General features: G+C 38.7%; 1 protein-coding gene across 1 annotated transcript in view; it reads right to left on the bottom strand.

Annotated features, from left to right (window-relative positions):
- Nucleotides 1-16,141, bottom strand: part of NLN (neurolysin) — a 107,038-nt gene that overhangs the window by 60,514 nt on the left and 30,383 nt on the right. Inside the window, exons 2-3 of the mRNA XM_021673201.2 lie at nt 15,207-15,466; nt 10,477-10,625 (exon numbers count right to left, since the gene is read on the bottom strand). Of these exons, the coding sequence (XP_021528876.2) occupies nt 10,477-10,625; nt 15,207-15,466 (409 nt within the window). The remainder of the gene's footprint in view (nt 1-10,476; nt 10,626-15,206; nt 15,467-16,141) is intronic.

Here is a 16,141-nt window from a genome sequence, read left to right as displayed (position 1 = left end):
CTCAAAGTGCTGGGATTACAGGCATGAGCCATTGCGCCTGACCAAATACTGAGTTTCTTAATTTCCCCTAAACCCTCCCCACCTTCTGTCTCATGGATTTGTCTTTTTTTTTTTTTTTACAAGAACTTCATATTTTCTGTTTCTAAAATATGTAAATAAAAAATTATTTCAGTGGATTTTCTATATTATACAAAGGAGAAATTACAATGTTGTTAAAAGAACTATGAAGATTAAGATAGTATATTCCTCTGAATATCATTTAAAAAATGAATTCAGGGCTGGGCACAGTGCCTCACACCTGTAATCCCAACACTGTGGGAGGCTGAGGTGAGCGGATCACTTGAGCTAAGAAGTACAGCCTGGGAAACATGGCAAAACCCCGCCTCTCAAAAAAAAAAAAAATTAGCTGGGCATGGTGGTGCGTACTTGTAGTCTTAGCTACTCGGGAGGCTGAGGTGGAAAGACTGCTTGGGCCCAGGAGGCAGAGGTTGCAGTGAGCCAAGACTGAGCCACTGCACTCCAGCCTGGGCAACAGAGTGAGAACCTATCTCAAAAAAAAAAAAAAGTAGAATTCAGGGCTGGGCATGGTGGCTTATGCCTGTAATTCCAGTAGTATGGGAGGCCAAGGTGGGAGGACTGCTTGAAACCAGGTGGTTCAGGCTACAGTGAGCCATGACTGTGCCACTGCATTCTGGCCTAGGTGACAGAGTGAGACCCCACCTCAAGAAAAAAAATGAATTAGGAAACTATGAATTTGCTAAGAAATTATAATGAGATAAGAGAGTATATAGTTGGGTGTGGTGGTGTGTGCCTGTAGTCCCAGCTACTTGGGAGGCTGAGGTGGGAGAACCACTTGAACCTGGGAGGCAGAGCTTGAAGTGAGCTGAGATTATGTCACTACGGTCCAGCTGAGTGACAGCCAGATCCTGTTTCTGAAAAAAAAAAAAAAAACAAACAAAAAAAACCCCCCCTCTAAAAAAAAGAACTAAAATAGAGAAATAACTAATCGTATTATATTTGTACTTTAGTTCTTCTGTTCCCTCTTGCCCCTGCCCCAATTCATGACATTTACTGTAAGGCTGCTATCCTACTACTGTGAAGAGGACATTTTTAGGCAGTTGTCTGCACTCCTGGGCTAGGGGGATATAGCCAGGACTGCTTGCTGACTACTAATTCAATATGCCATCACAAGATTCACTGCTTTTGTCTGAGCTACAGCATGAGGTTGCTGAAGTGAGGCACAACACTGCATGAAGATACATTTTCATTGGGGCTAGTTCAGTTCAACATACATTTACTGAGCTCCTATTTATGGCTGGCACTAAGGAAACAAAAAGCAATATTCTTGAAGAGTTTTAAGTCATGTGAAGGAAAAGAAAGACATATTAATAAGTAACATCAATATCACATAGTATGTTAAAAAAAATAGGTAAGTACTTGGAAAAAAGAAGAGCAGAAAAGAAGGGTGCCTGGCCAATGGGGAAACTAAGCCAAGGCAGTTCATGCTTTATATCTGGTTCCCCAGGCTTTTAAGATCCCAACAAAATTACAAGTTTAGTAGCATTGATTATGACCAATGACTAGACTTACATATTCAAAAAAATCAAGAAGACATGATAAATAAAGGGAATTAAATTATAAATGAATTTGGGATATCATTCTTTTTTTGTTTTTTGGTCATTGTTTTAAGGTACTGATTCTTTTTTTTTTTTAACTTTAATTTAAAAATTTTCATCTATTTATTTATTTATTTTGAGACCAGGTTATGAGACGGGCTAATTTTTATATTTTTGGTAGAGATGGGGTTTCACCATGTTGCCCAGGCTGGTCTGGAACTCCTGGGCTCAGGCCGCCCACTTGCCTTGGCCTCCCAAAGTGCTGGGATTTCAGGCATGAGCCACCATACACGGCCATTTTTGGTTCTTATATTTTAATTTGAAGCTGGGTCTCCATGGCTGGTCAAGTTGGAGATTACAAAATGTTTAAAATCATCTACACTTAATCTTATGACCTATTCATCTGTACTGTAACATTAAAACTTTCCTATTTAAATTACAGATTGGCTAAGATGAATTGGCAAGACCAAAGCCTGCTGCTCTAAAAAAATAAATAAACAATATTACAATAGATCACTGTACTTCTCAAATTTGGCTTGCGTAATTCAGCCTCTATTTCATGAAAGAATTCCTCTTTTGCAGAATTCCTTAGCAGGCCACTGGAACAGAATATGCCTGATTGTTTTGACATGAAGACACTGTACTTTTTTCTCACCAAAATGGCTGTAAAGAGCAGGTATGAAACCTTCTTTGATGTCTGTTGGCTTTTTAAAAGCCAACAGTTGAGAAGCCCTTGTCAGAACTCTGAAATACCAATACCTGCAGCCATAATTGCTGGCTTTTGACACCTGGCCATTTGTTTTTAGCTTTAAAGGATGAGGAAGTCCTTGTTTTCACTGCTTTTTCTTTTTTTTTTTCCCCCCCTTGGTGGAATTAAGGATACATTTAATATATGTTAAATTTGTATGTGAGACTTGATTATCTCCAAATGGATATAACTATATACATGTAGTGAGGACAAGTTAAATCCACCCTTCAACTTATAAAATAGGACATTAACGATACCACTGCATTTACTTATGCAACAGGTAACCTATGCAAAAAATACCTACTCTCTTGAATTTTGTGATAAACATTTTTGGCAGTTTTACCACTTATATATTGTACGGTTTTGCTTCATTTTGAGCTTTATAAAGTATCACATTGTATGCAGTATTCTGCAATTTCTTTCTTTCATTTCTATTAAGATTCAACGATATTGTCCCATGTTGTTATAGTTATTTAATGCTATAAAATATTTCAGTGTATAAATGTACCATAATTTATAGATCCATTTGCTTGCTGATGGCAATCTGGATTGTTAAGAACATTTGTCCAATATTACCTTACACAAATGCAAAGGTATCTCTAGGTAAATACTGAGGTGGGAGTGGGGTGGATGTGCTAGGTTGTAGGGAATGTAAGTTCCAACTTTGTAATACTAAGTTTTTCCAACTTGGTTATTAATCAGTTATACTCTTAGAAGCAATGCACAAACATTCTTGTTGATCCATATCCACAAAGATAACTTTGCATTATTGATTTTCTTAATGTTTGGCAATCTTGTGAATGAAGAATGGTAACTTATTATGGTCTTCATTTGCATTTCTGATCGTTAATAAAGTTGAACATTCTTTCGTATGTTTAATTGCTATGTGCATTTCTTTTGAAATATCTCTTCACATAATTTGCCCATTTTTCTACTGGGATGTTTCTTGTATTGATTGTAGTAGTTCTTTATATACTGTAGAATGCATTGCTAATTTAATGTTTTACACATTTATTTTCTCAGTATTTGAATTGTCTTTTCACTTTCCTTATGAATAGAAGTTATTTTAACATAGTCAAGTTCATTAGCCTTATATTTCATAGTTAGCACTTTTTGCATCTTAAGAAATATATCCCTGCCCAGATGTTATAAAAATATTTTCCTGTACAGGCATCTAGAAGCTTTAAGCTCTAGCCTTTTATGACGTTAATCCATTAGGAATTGTTTTTCAGTTGGTTGTGAGGAAACCATCAATTTTATTTTTCCAAATGGGTATCTCATGTCCTAGAAATTACTGAAGGCCTATTTTCTGGATCTGCCACTAACTGGTTTCTCACGTTAGTTTGATGAACATTTACTGTATGCTTACTTTTCCCCAGGCACTCTTGCCAGAGATGCAAAATAGAATCAAACATGACACCTCTCTCCCTCAAAGGGTCTAACAAACAGTCTACATGGTTTTTGGCAAGTACTTACCCACCAGTGCTGTGGCTCTTGGAAAGTTATTGTTTCTGAGCCTCAGTTTCTCCACTTATATTACAAAAAAGCCTACCTCATAAGATTGGATGAGTCATATCGCTATACAAATGTAAGGCAGTCTTACTGGTCATACACTGGGAGGGAGAAAAGGCCACAACACACTGGTTAGTCTTATCCTCTACTATAATTTCTTCTATCCATTTAGTCAACAAAGTATTTGTTTTGAAGGTTTTAAAAAAAATTTGTGGGTATACAGCAGGTGTATATATTTATGGGGCATATGAAATGTTTTGAGACAGGCAAGCAATATGTAATAATCACATCACAGAGAATGAGGTATCCATCCCCTCATTTATCTTTTGTGTTACCAACAATCCAGTTATACCTTCCTATTTTAAAACGTACAGTTAAGTCGTTATTGACTATAGTCACCCTGTTGTGCTATCAAGTAGCAGGTCTTACTCATTCTATTTCTTTTCTTTGGTTCCCATTAACCATCCCACCTCCTCTCCTATTTTGAAGGTTTTGAAACATGACTGCCAATTAATTGATACTCCCCAGACTGAGATGTGGTATCCCTTGAATCTGGGAAGAATTCAGTGACTTGTCAACCAATATGGTATGGCAGAATGATGTCATATGACTTCTGTGACAGGTCATAAATGCAAAGTAGCTTCTATGTGGCTTGCTGGAACACTCATACTGGAGCACTGAGCCTCATGAAAGAAGTCCTACCATCCTGGTACCGCCACACTATAATGAAGCCCAAATTAACCCACGCAAAGGGACCACATGGAGACACCCTGTGCTATGGACTAAACTGTGTCCTTTCAAGTTCTTTTATAGAAACCCTAGGCACAATGTGGCTGTATCTGTAAATAGGCTTTTGGTAGGTAACTAAGGTTAAATGAGGTCAGAAGTGCGGGTTCTTAATCTGACAGGATTGTGGCCTTTTTAAGAAGAGAAGGAGAGTTCTCCCTATTTCTCTCTCCCCTTGCCTTCCAGTCCCCCACCTCCCATCCTGTACCATGTGCACTCAGTGAGGAAAGGCCAGTAGGGAAGGGAAGGGGCCACCTGCAAGCTAGGAAGAGGGCTCTCACCAGAACCCAACCATGCTGACACACTATCTTGGACTTGCAGCCTCTACAACTGAAAAAGTTAACTTTTACATTTAAAGGATTCAGTCTATGGTATTTTGTTAAGGCAGCACAATCTGACTAAGACACTGATATGGTTTCGCTGTGGCCCAACCAAATCTCATCTCAAATTGTAATCTGAATTGGAATCCCCATGTGACGAGAGAGGACTGGTAGGAGGTGACTAGATCATGTGGTCGGTTTCTCCATGTTGTTCCCATGATAGTGAGTTCTCACAAGATCTGGTTGTTCTACAAGTGTCTGACACTTTCCCTGAGCTTGCTACCTCTCCTGCCACCATGTAAGATGTGCCTTGCTTCGCCTTCACCTTCTGCCATGATTGTAAGTTCCTAAGGCCTCCCATGCATGTGGAATTGTGAGTCAATTATACCTCTTTCTTTATACATTACCCAGTCTCAGGCATTCTTTATAGAAGTGTGAGAATGGACTAATAATACAGAGAATTGGTACCAGGATAGTGGGGTACTACTATAAAGACAACCTGAAAATGCAGAAGCGACTTTGAAACTGGGTCATGGACAGAGGTTGGAACAGTTTGGAGGGCTCAGAAGAAGATAGAAAGATGTGGGAAAGTTTGGAACATCCTAGAGACTTATTGAATGGTTTTGACCAAAAATGCTGATAGTGGTATGGACAATGAAGTCCAAGCTGACGTGGGCTCAGATGGAGATGAGGAACTTATTGGGAACTGGAGTAAAGGTCACCCATGCTATGCTTTACCAAAGATACTGGGCGTTTTGCACCTGCCCTAGAGATCTGTGGAACTTTGAACTTGAGAGAGATGATTTAGGGTATCTGGCAGAAGAAATTTCTAAGCAGCAAAGCATTCAAGACATGGCCTGGGTGCTCCTAACAGCATACAGCCATATGCATTCACAAAGAGATGGTTTGAAATTGAGACTTATGCTTAAAGGAGCAGCACAGCATAAAAGTTTGAAAAATTTGCAGACTGACCATGTGGTAGGAAAGAAAAACCCATTTTCCGGGGAGAAATTCAAGCAAGCTGAGAGATTTGCATAAGTAACAAGGAGTCAAATGTTAGTAGCCAAGAAAATGGGGAAAATGTCTCTAGGGCATGTCAGAGATCTTCAAAACAGCCCCTCCAATCACAGGCCTGGAGGCCTAGGAGAAAAAAATGTTTTTGTGGGCTGGGGCCCAGGGCCCCCTCCCTTCCCACCCTGCTGCTCTGTGCAGCCTCAGGACATAGTGCTGTGCATCCCAGATGCTCCAGCTCCAGTGTGGGTAAAAGGAGCCAAGGTTCAGCTCGGGCCATTGCTTCAGACGATGCAAGCCCCAAGCCTTGGTGGCTTCCACATGGTACTGGGCCTGGAGGTGTGCAGAAGATAAGAATTAAGCTTTGGGAACCTCCTCCTAGATTTCAGAGGATGTATGGAAATGCATGGATGTCCAGATAAAGTGTGCTGTAGGGGCGGAGACCTCACAGAGAACCTCTGCTAGGGTTGTGGGGAAGGAAAATATGGTGTTGGAGCCCCCCCCCAGAGTCCCCCCTGGGGCACCGCCTTGTGGAGCTGTAAGAAGAGGGCCACTGTCCTCCAGACTCCAGAATGGGAGATCTACTGAGAGCCTGCACCCTGCACCTGGAAAAGCTGCAGGCACTCAACACCAGCCTGTGAAAGCAGCTGCAGTGACTGTAACCTGAGAACCACAGAGGAGAAGCCACCCAAGGCCATGGGAGCCCACCCCTTGGATCAGTGTGCCTTGGATGTGAGACATCCAAGGAGAGTCAAAGGAGATTTTGGGGTTTTAAGATTTAATGACTGCCTGGCTGGGTTTTGGACTTGCATAGGGTCTGTGGCCCCTTTGTTTTGGTCAATTTCTCCCATTTGGAATGTGAACATTTACCCAGTGCCTATATCCACACTGTATTTTAGAAGTAACTAACTTGTTTTTGATTTTACAGACTCATAGGTGGAAGGGACTTGCCTTGTCACAGATGAGATTTTGGACTTGGACTTTTGAGTTAATGCTGGAATGAATTAAGACTATGGGTGACTGTTGGAGATGTTATGATTGGTTTTGAAATGTGAGGAGCCAGGGGTGTAATGATATGGTTTGGCTGTGTCTCCACCCAAATCTCATCTCAAATTGTAATTCCCACATGTCAAAGGGAGGGACATGGTGGGAAGTGATTGGATCATGGGGTGGCTTCCTTCATGCTGTTCTTGTGATGGTGAGTGAGTTCTTAAGAGATCTGATTGTTTGATAAGTGTCTGGTGCTTCCCCTGTGTTTTCTCTCTCTGGACACCATGTAAGGCATGCCTTGCTTTCCCTTCACCTTCTGCCATGACTAAGTTCCTGAAGCCTCCCTCCATGTAGGACTGTAAGTCAATTAAACCTTTTTCTTTATAAATTACTCAGTCTCAGGTACTCTTTATAGGAGTGTGAAAATGTACTAATACAGACTCCCTGAGACTACATAAAGAGAGATGCCTTATTAGTTCCTACCTGCTTCAGTCCTAGCCACTACTGCCTGAAATCACATGTCAGACCCCAAGTCAGAACTGTCCAACTAATTGCTTCCTGAATTCTTGATCCACAGAAACTTTGAGAAAAAAGAAAATAATTGTTGCTATTTCGAGTCACTAAGATTTCGGGCAATATGTTATGCATCAATAGGTAACTGGAGTCCTTATTGCATGAAGAACTATGAAAAGTAATTTCACTTTTCTATGTATTAAAGTGGAAAATAAAGAGAACTAAAATAACATTTTATATCCAATTTGGATAATATATTTGATTATTATATACATTATTGGTATCTTGGGAATATTATTCAGAGCATCCTCATTTTAGTAGAGCACGTCTGAAATTGCTGACATCATGTAAATTAAGATCCTATTTATCCAGCTTAATGAGGCCTTTATGTGTGGATTTTTTTTTTAATTTTTCTGAGACATGGTCTTACTCTGTGACCCAGGCTGGAGTACAATGGCACAACCACTGCTCAGTGTAGTCTCAACCTCCTGGGCACAATCCTCCCACCTCAGCCTCCTGAGTAGCTGGGACTACAGGTACTCACTACCAAGCCCAGCTAATATTTCTATTTTTTATTTTTGTAGAGACGGGTTTTTGCCATGTTGCCCAGCTGGTCTTGAACTCCTGAGCTCAAGCAATCTGCCTGCGTCGTCCTCACAAAGTGCTGGAGTTACAGGCATGAGTCACCACGCCCAGCCATTAATGAAGTCTTTATATAATACATCATGGCTATTCTATTTAATTTACAGTATTATAGAGAAAATAAATAAAATAGCCAGGAGTGATGGCTCACACCTGTAATTCCAGCACTTTGGGAGGCTGAGGCAGGCAGATTACCTGAGGTTAGGAGTTCAAGATCAGCCTGGCCAACATGGTGAAACCCCACCTACACTAAAAATACAAAAATTAGCCAGGCATGATGGCATGTGCCTGTAATCCCAGCTACTTGGGGGGCTGAGGAAGGAGAATAGCTTGAACCTGGGAGGCGGAGGTTGCAGTGAGCCAAGATTGCACCATTGCACTCCAGCCTGGGTGACAAAAAATAAGTAAATAAATAAAATACTTGGATATCTGATTTTGCCCTTTAGATAGGAATGGGATAAGTTTTATCATTTTAAAGTGTTTAACTCTAGCAGAGAATACTGGTAAATCTAGGTTTTAAAAAAAAATTGCCTAAATAAACAAAACTATTTGTCATAAAAGATGTTTGAAGGTAGGTAAATTCACCTAGTGAGCTTCAGTGCAAAAACAAACACAAAAGTTATTTTTTATCATCCTGATGTAGGGTTAACAAATGTTGTAGAAGACCCTAAAAATGTTCACACAATAATCCATATGTATGAGAGTAATCACTCCACTGAAAAGATGAAAAATTATAGAACCAAATCTGAAATTACCTTAAATTGTTAAAACAAAGCTCTGAAATGAATCAGCTCAAATAAAGACACAAATCTGATGAATGCATTGGTGTCTATTAGGTCACTATAGTGTGCCAGTCTACTCTAGAGGCAGCTATTTGTTCCCAAGTTTAGTGGAATCAATCCCAAAACTATACAAAATTTATTATTACTATTATTATTATTATTATTTTGAGACAGAGTCTCGCTCTGTCCCGGCTCACTCCACCTCCTGGGTTCATGTGATTCTCCTGCCTCAGTCTCCAGAGTAGCTGTGATTACAGGCGCTTGCCACCATTCCCGGTTGATTTTTGTATTTTTAGCAGAGATGGAGTTTCACCATGTTGGGCAGTTGGTCTCGAATATATGAAATTTAAAAGTACTCTATGACAAAAAAATCTAAAGTGACAAACCTTTCATGTCTTGGTAACATTCATAAGAATCACAGAACGTGAAATAATAACAAATACATTATTCCAAATGAGAACTAAGAAATTATGATGAAAACAGGATTAATCAAAAGGAAATTAGAATGCTAGGAAAAATCCCAAATTACATAAAAAAAAATAGAACAAGAAAGAAAAGTAATTTGGGGATGAAATAAAATGAGGAGACTATACAGGCCATGATTCAAATCACATAGAATAACTGTGGTCAAAAGGAGCAAAAAGATCTATTTAGCTAATGAAGAATAATCATAAAGTTATTTTCACCATAAAATTTATAGTATTAAATGTGAACTATTATGAATTATATGATTATCAATTATAGGATGAAAAATGCTTGTCTGATACAAGAAAATAAACAGGATATACATCTTACATGTCTAAATCTTGATTACATATTCTATAATGAGTTACAAAATAAAAAGCTAATTTAAAATATTATATTTCAACTCTTGTCATGGTCTGCTAAGAAGGAAAAAAAAAATTGGGATTCTGCAGAAAGAAACATGCAAAAGTAAACAAAAAATGCCTATAATTTTAAAACATTGGGTTTTTTCCAAACAAATTGCTGAAGTATCATAAAAATAAAAATTGAAAGCAAAGACATGATGAAACTGCTAGGAGGCAAATCAACGTTGGTGATGAAAAGCACAAAAACACTTGGACAGGCCCAGCTAGAACTTCTATTATCCATAATTTCTGCAAGTCTTGAAAAATGTAAGGATGACAGAGAGGAATGACTCTGGCATATAGCATCAACGGTATGTCATCAATACTACGGTTTCAAAACTACATATTTACAGATAAAAAACTTGATTCCATTTGCTTCTAATTGATTTGGTCTAAGATAACCCTTACAAGTAACCATCAAGTTCATAATGTTGTTAAAAAGCCTTAACTTTACAGATGTTCACTCTTCTATGTTTGGTTTTTAATTTTAAGTGAATGGAATTAGCAGCTCAACATAACCTCAGTGATATAATTAACATGATGGAACACTATATGATGCCCATTATGGTATTATAATCATTGGAAACAAAATCTAAGAAAATCCAGACAATATGTTTTATTGATGGTTGAAGATTCTTTTTGTTGTAGAGTTTTCCTCCCTTTAAAGGGATTTATAATACAACTTACCTGCAAACGAACAATTCTCTCAAATATATCTCCTCTCATGCTCATCTCAATATCAAAACGAGAAAGTCTTTTGTCTGCTTCTGTACTTGCTGCTCGTACATCTCTGTCAGAGGATACGTGCTGGGGAAAGTCCAGCATGGTCCTTTCCACTGTGGATGGAGAAAAAAACTATTACCACAATAGGACTTGTCAAATCAGTATTAAGCCAAATACCTCATACACAGATGAATGATCATGCCAATAAAAGTTGTTTTTTTTTTAATTTTATACTTTCTGTAAAGGCTCCTAAGGCTACCAAGAAAAAGCATCTAATGCAGGACTTAGCAGTTCTAGTTGGCATCATTATGAACAGTAAGGATGTGAGCTAAGCACCTATCATTGGGGTCTAATTTTTTTTTTGAGACAGGGTCTCGCTTTGTCACCCAGGCTGGAGTGCAGTGGTGCGAGCGCAGTAGTGCAATCACAGCTCACTACAGCCTCAACCTCCCAGGCTCAAGCAATCCTTCTGCCTGAACCCCTCCCCCTGTTCCCCAACACAGTTGAGTATCAGGGACCACGGCATGCACCACCACACTCAGCTAATTTTTGTATTTTTTGTAGAGATGCGGTTTTGCAATATTTCCCAGGCTGGTCTCCAACTCCTAGGCTAAAGTGATCCTCCCTCCTTAGCCTTCCAAAGTGTTAGGATTACAGGCGTGAGCCACTGCACCCAGACTGAGGGTATAATTTATCAACTGGGAATGAAGGAAGATAAAGACACAGTTCCTTTACTGGGTATCTTAGGATCTGGGATTTGGAAAGGGTACATAAAATGATGAAGACTCCACAGAAAATTGAATCAAAGCAAATGCACACATGAATAAAAACATTCAAAATTCCAGATAATTTCAAAGGATTTACAGAAACCTAAGTGGACACATCCAATAAGTAGCTAGACATTGGAGACATTCCTGTGAAATAATGATGATAATTTAGTTTGGTTTAATCTTCACATATTACAATTGGTTCTTGGATTTCTCATAAATTTGCATTTTGACTTTAATTAGGCAAAAATCTCTGATGTCACTGAAATAACCAATATTACAGAACAAAAATAAGTATGGTTTATAGTGATGGTTGTGGCCATGCTGTGAAAAGAAGTACATTCTTATTTGATTAACTTTAGTATTGTAAAGGTATTATAAATAGTAAAACTTACATATGATATATAGTAGACAGTAGAGCTATCCTTTATACAGCAAGAAATTATACAGTTAAACAACTGCCTCACTCATATCAGTTCTCTTAAAACATTGCTACAAATAAAGCTATTAGAAATATCTGCCACAGATATCAGAATAAATCCATAAGGTATATTTTTGAAAGATCAAATTATGAAATTATGCTTTTAGGATTTAATATCTAATTTTATGTCTGTCAGTTAAGGAAAGAAAGGAATAGAAAATTTTGAAAGTTAATACATACAGCACTTATTTAAGTAATATTGGTTAATTATATGGTTGCAATATATTTACTTTCAGAAATTAGCTATAAAACAGTGGCTCACGCCTGTAATCCCAGCGCTTTGGGAGGCTGAGGTGGGTGGATCACCTGAGGGCAGGAGTTTGAGACCAGCCTGGGCACTGCACTCCAGCCTGGGCAACAAGAGTGAAACTCTGTCTCAAAAAAAAAAAATAGCTATAAAAGATATTAAGAAGGAATCAAAATTGCTCAAAAACTTATATAAGCAATATCAAATGCAGGAGCCTAAAATTAGAAACATATTCTTAAATAAATGAAGATGCTGAAAGCCATTTCTTTCCTTACTTTGCCACAAAGACCTGGAACCAGATTTATGCTCTCACTGCCAAACTATAGACAATGCTGATGCCCAGTGCCTGACATTAGACAACCAATGTTTCACCAGCTACTGCAAGAGGCAATAATAACTAGGAGAATATGCTTAGATAAGAGAAAGTTAGTTTTTAAGAAATCTATTCCCAAACTCAAAAATTTAGATAACCCACAAAAATAAATTTATAGAAGAACAATAACAAATATCACAAACCTGAAAGTATGCTGAAAAGATCTATTACTGAGAGAAAAACAATTTAAAATAATTATTTAAAAAAGATTTTGTTTGCGCCAGCCATGGTGGCTCACATCTGTAATCCCAGTGCTTTGGGAGGCCAAGGCAGTGAGGGAATGTGTTCTCTTTCTGGGCCCACAAGGGGGTGTGATTTTAAGGGCAAGAATTTCTTAGCGCCATGCCCCTCTCCCATCTCTCTCCATCCAGGATATTTAATGGTTTACATTTAAATTTCACGGGCATGGGAAGAAACTAAGAGTCAATCACTCAGCGGAAGTTCTAACGAACTCCTTTCATTGGCCTGGGGTTGTAGAGAAGGTGGGGGTTCCTCCCAGGTTAAAAGTCCCCTTCTTCCACACCCCTTCAGACTCCATGTTTGGGTCCCCTTCCACGAATACTCCCTTTGTAGAAGCCATCTTTCTTTCTCTTTCCTGGATTTTCCCTCTGGAGTCCCCTTTCACACTCTTGTGGAAGCCTGTCTTCTCCTCCTACATCCCTAACACTCTCGTGGAAGCTGCTTTCCGCTCCTGGATTCCATCTTTCTGGATTCTCTCACTCAGTGTGAGAGTTAGCTGTTTCTTTCTCTCTCCCTCTCCAGTTTCTCTCTCTCTTTAAATAAATCACTTTCTACAAACACTTTTGAGTCCAGCATTTACTGCACACTGTGCTGTGGACCCCTCTCTCATTCTTGAGAGGGCAGGAGACCAAGAACCTCGAGAAATGTCCTCTCAGGGGAGCTGAGGACACCCTGAACCCCAATATTACATCAGTAGGATCGATTGAGACAAGGAATAGGCAACATATGAGAGACCAGTCTGGGCAACATAGTGAGATCTCAACTCCACACAAAATTTAAAAATTAGCTGGGCATAGTGGCACATGCCAGAAGTCCCAGCCACTCAGGAAGTTGAGGCAGGAGGATCTCTTGAGCCCTAGAGTTTGAGGCTGCAGTGAGCTAGGACTGTGCCACAGCACTACAGTCTGGGTGACAAAGTGAGACCTTGTCTCAAATCCCTAAGTTATGGGTTGGCACACCATCTTGGCCACAAGTGACTGAAGAACTGAGCGACTGAACCAAGGACAAACCACATCCAGGATGGTACGTGCACATGAAGTCGCCAGCTGGAAAAGCTCTGCTGAACAGGGACCAACTCTACCCCTTTGACTAATGAGGACAACCAGATCCTTTTATTCAGGAGTTTAAATTCGAGACATGTAATAAGATTTAGTAGCCATTTATGAAAGTGAAGTAGTGGGTAGTAGGAGCAGAAACTAAAACAAATGCTGAGATAAGAGAACATAGCCAAGTCCTTTTTACAATGAAACATAAGAGTAGAGAACTCTTGGAGATGAAGGGATAGTGGGGGCAAGGAGATGACCAGGTCACTAGGGTTATGCTGGATTCTGACAATCTTTCAAATTCCAAAATGCACACAAATGTCTATGATATCCAGTTCTGCAGCTATCTTATATTCTCTTATGAAGCCTGGATATACAGCCAAGGTTGTTTGTCATAATTATTCTACAAAATATGTCCAACCCTTAGAAATATAAAAATAATGTATGTCAGGGCAAAAAATACAGAAAATAGAGAAATGCATAAAGAAGAAGGTAAAAATTAGCTATAAACCCATCAGCCGATATATTAAACATTCTGATGATTCATCTTATGTGTTAACTTGGAGGGTGTTTTTGATGACATTAAAATTAGAGTGGCAAGCTTGAAGTAAAGCAGACTGCCCTCTATATTGTGGTGGCCCACATCGTCAGTTCAGGGCCTGATCAGAACTAAGACTGGCCTCCCTGAATAAGGGAGTTTTGCAGACTGCTTTATACTTCTGCACTATTGGCTCCTGTGGACCTCCAGACTAGAGCTGGGATATCAGCTCTCCCGGGTCTCAAGCCTCCCAGCCCACACTGAGATTCTGGACTTTTCAGCTTCCTTAATCATGTAAGCCAATTCCCCATTATCAATCTGTCAATCAATCTCTCTCCCCACAAACATATATATTTACATATATATACTTTTACACACACACACACACACACACACACACACACATCCTATAGGTTCAATTTCTCTGGAGAATCCTAAGATAACCATTGATAAAATTTGTTTATTTTCTTCCAGTTCTTCTGTGTCCTTTTCCCCATGTCATTAAATAACTGCTTGTAAACCATGATTTTAATGTTTATACAGCATTACAGAGGATGGATGTTTCATAATTTATTTATCTAATCTATTGGTTGACATTTGGGAATTGTTTCTAAGCCTATGATATGACAAGAATACCTATTTATACATAAATTGATACATTAATTTTGCCTATATATTATATTCTTAGAATAAATGTCTAAATTGATACATGAATTTTGCCTATATATGATTATTTTCTTAGCATACATGTCTAGGTGTGGAATTAATGGGCAAGGGTATGAATGTCTTAAAAGTTCTGACACATTGTCAAAATGCTCTCCAGAAAGCAGTGTAATGACAGTGTACATTTTATAGCACCTTTGCCAACATAATACAGTTTAAAAATCTGTAATTAATTATTATGTAAAAATCAATGCTTGTAAAACTGGAAAACTGAGAGAAAGCGTGAAATGATTTAAGATGTCCACAAAGTGAAACACTAATGTGCTTCTGCATCCGACCCACCTATATACTTCACTTCTACATCTGCCAGTGCCTGCAGACAGTTCTCATAAGTTACTTCCTCAATACTGAGCATTCCAACAGCATCGTACACCTGTTTGGTCTGCACAATGAGCTCCTCAGTTCTTGTTTTAATTTGCTCTGGTGAAAGATCCCATCTTAAAACATTTCTGCCAGCCACAGTATAGGAAGACATTGCCTGAAGAGGAGACATCACTTCTCTTCCTAATGTCATTGTGAATAAAATCCTGGAACCACCAACTCTAAAAAGAATCAGAAAAAGAATAAGAATTAGGGATTTCTGTTGGTTCAAAGTCAACATACGAATGTGCATTATAAAATTAAATTTTAAATTAAAAAGAATGTTTTTAAAAAAACAAGCAAATCCTCTCGGGTAAACACATATGCACAAATCTAAGTGTCCTTGTATTTTCTATTTTTCTTGCATAATTACATAGTTTTAATGAAATTTGTATAATTCAAACACTGAACTGTTTACGTAATTAAATAATATAGAAAAATAAAGTCAGGTGTTGGAGATATAATAATTTTTTTATAAATTAAATCAGTAATCTTCCCTGCCCTCTTTTGAGACAGGGTCTCACTCTGTTGCCCAGGCTAGAGTGCAGTGATGCAATCATAGCTCACTGCAGCCTCGACCTACTGGGCTCAAGTGATCCTTCCACCCCTAAACTCCCAAGTAGCTGAAACTACAGGGACACACCACTATTCCCAGCTAATATAAAAAAATTATTTGTAGAGATGAAGTTTCCCTGTATTGCCCAGACTGGTCTTAAACTTCTGAGCTCTAGCAATCCTCCTGTCTTGGCCTCACAAAGTACTGGGATTACAGATGTGAGCCACTGCACCTGCCAGTAATCTTTTTTATTTTAATATTTTTCCAGTGCTAACTTCCACCTACTATGTACAAAGATTCA

Source organism: Aotus nancymaae, unplaced genomic scaffold (genome assembly GCF_030222135.1).
Source record: "Aotus nancymaae isolate 86718 unplaced genomic scaffold, 86718_ANA_hifiasm-v0.15.2.pri h1tg000014l, whole genome shotgun sequence".
Taxonomy (NCBI): domain Eukaryota; kingdom Metazoa; phylum Chordata; class Mammalia; order Primates; family Aotidae; genus Aotus; species Aotus nancymaae.
This window is presented reverse-complemented; position numbering and strand designations above follow the sequence as displayed.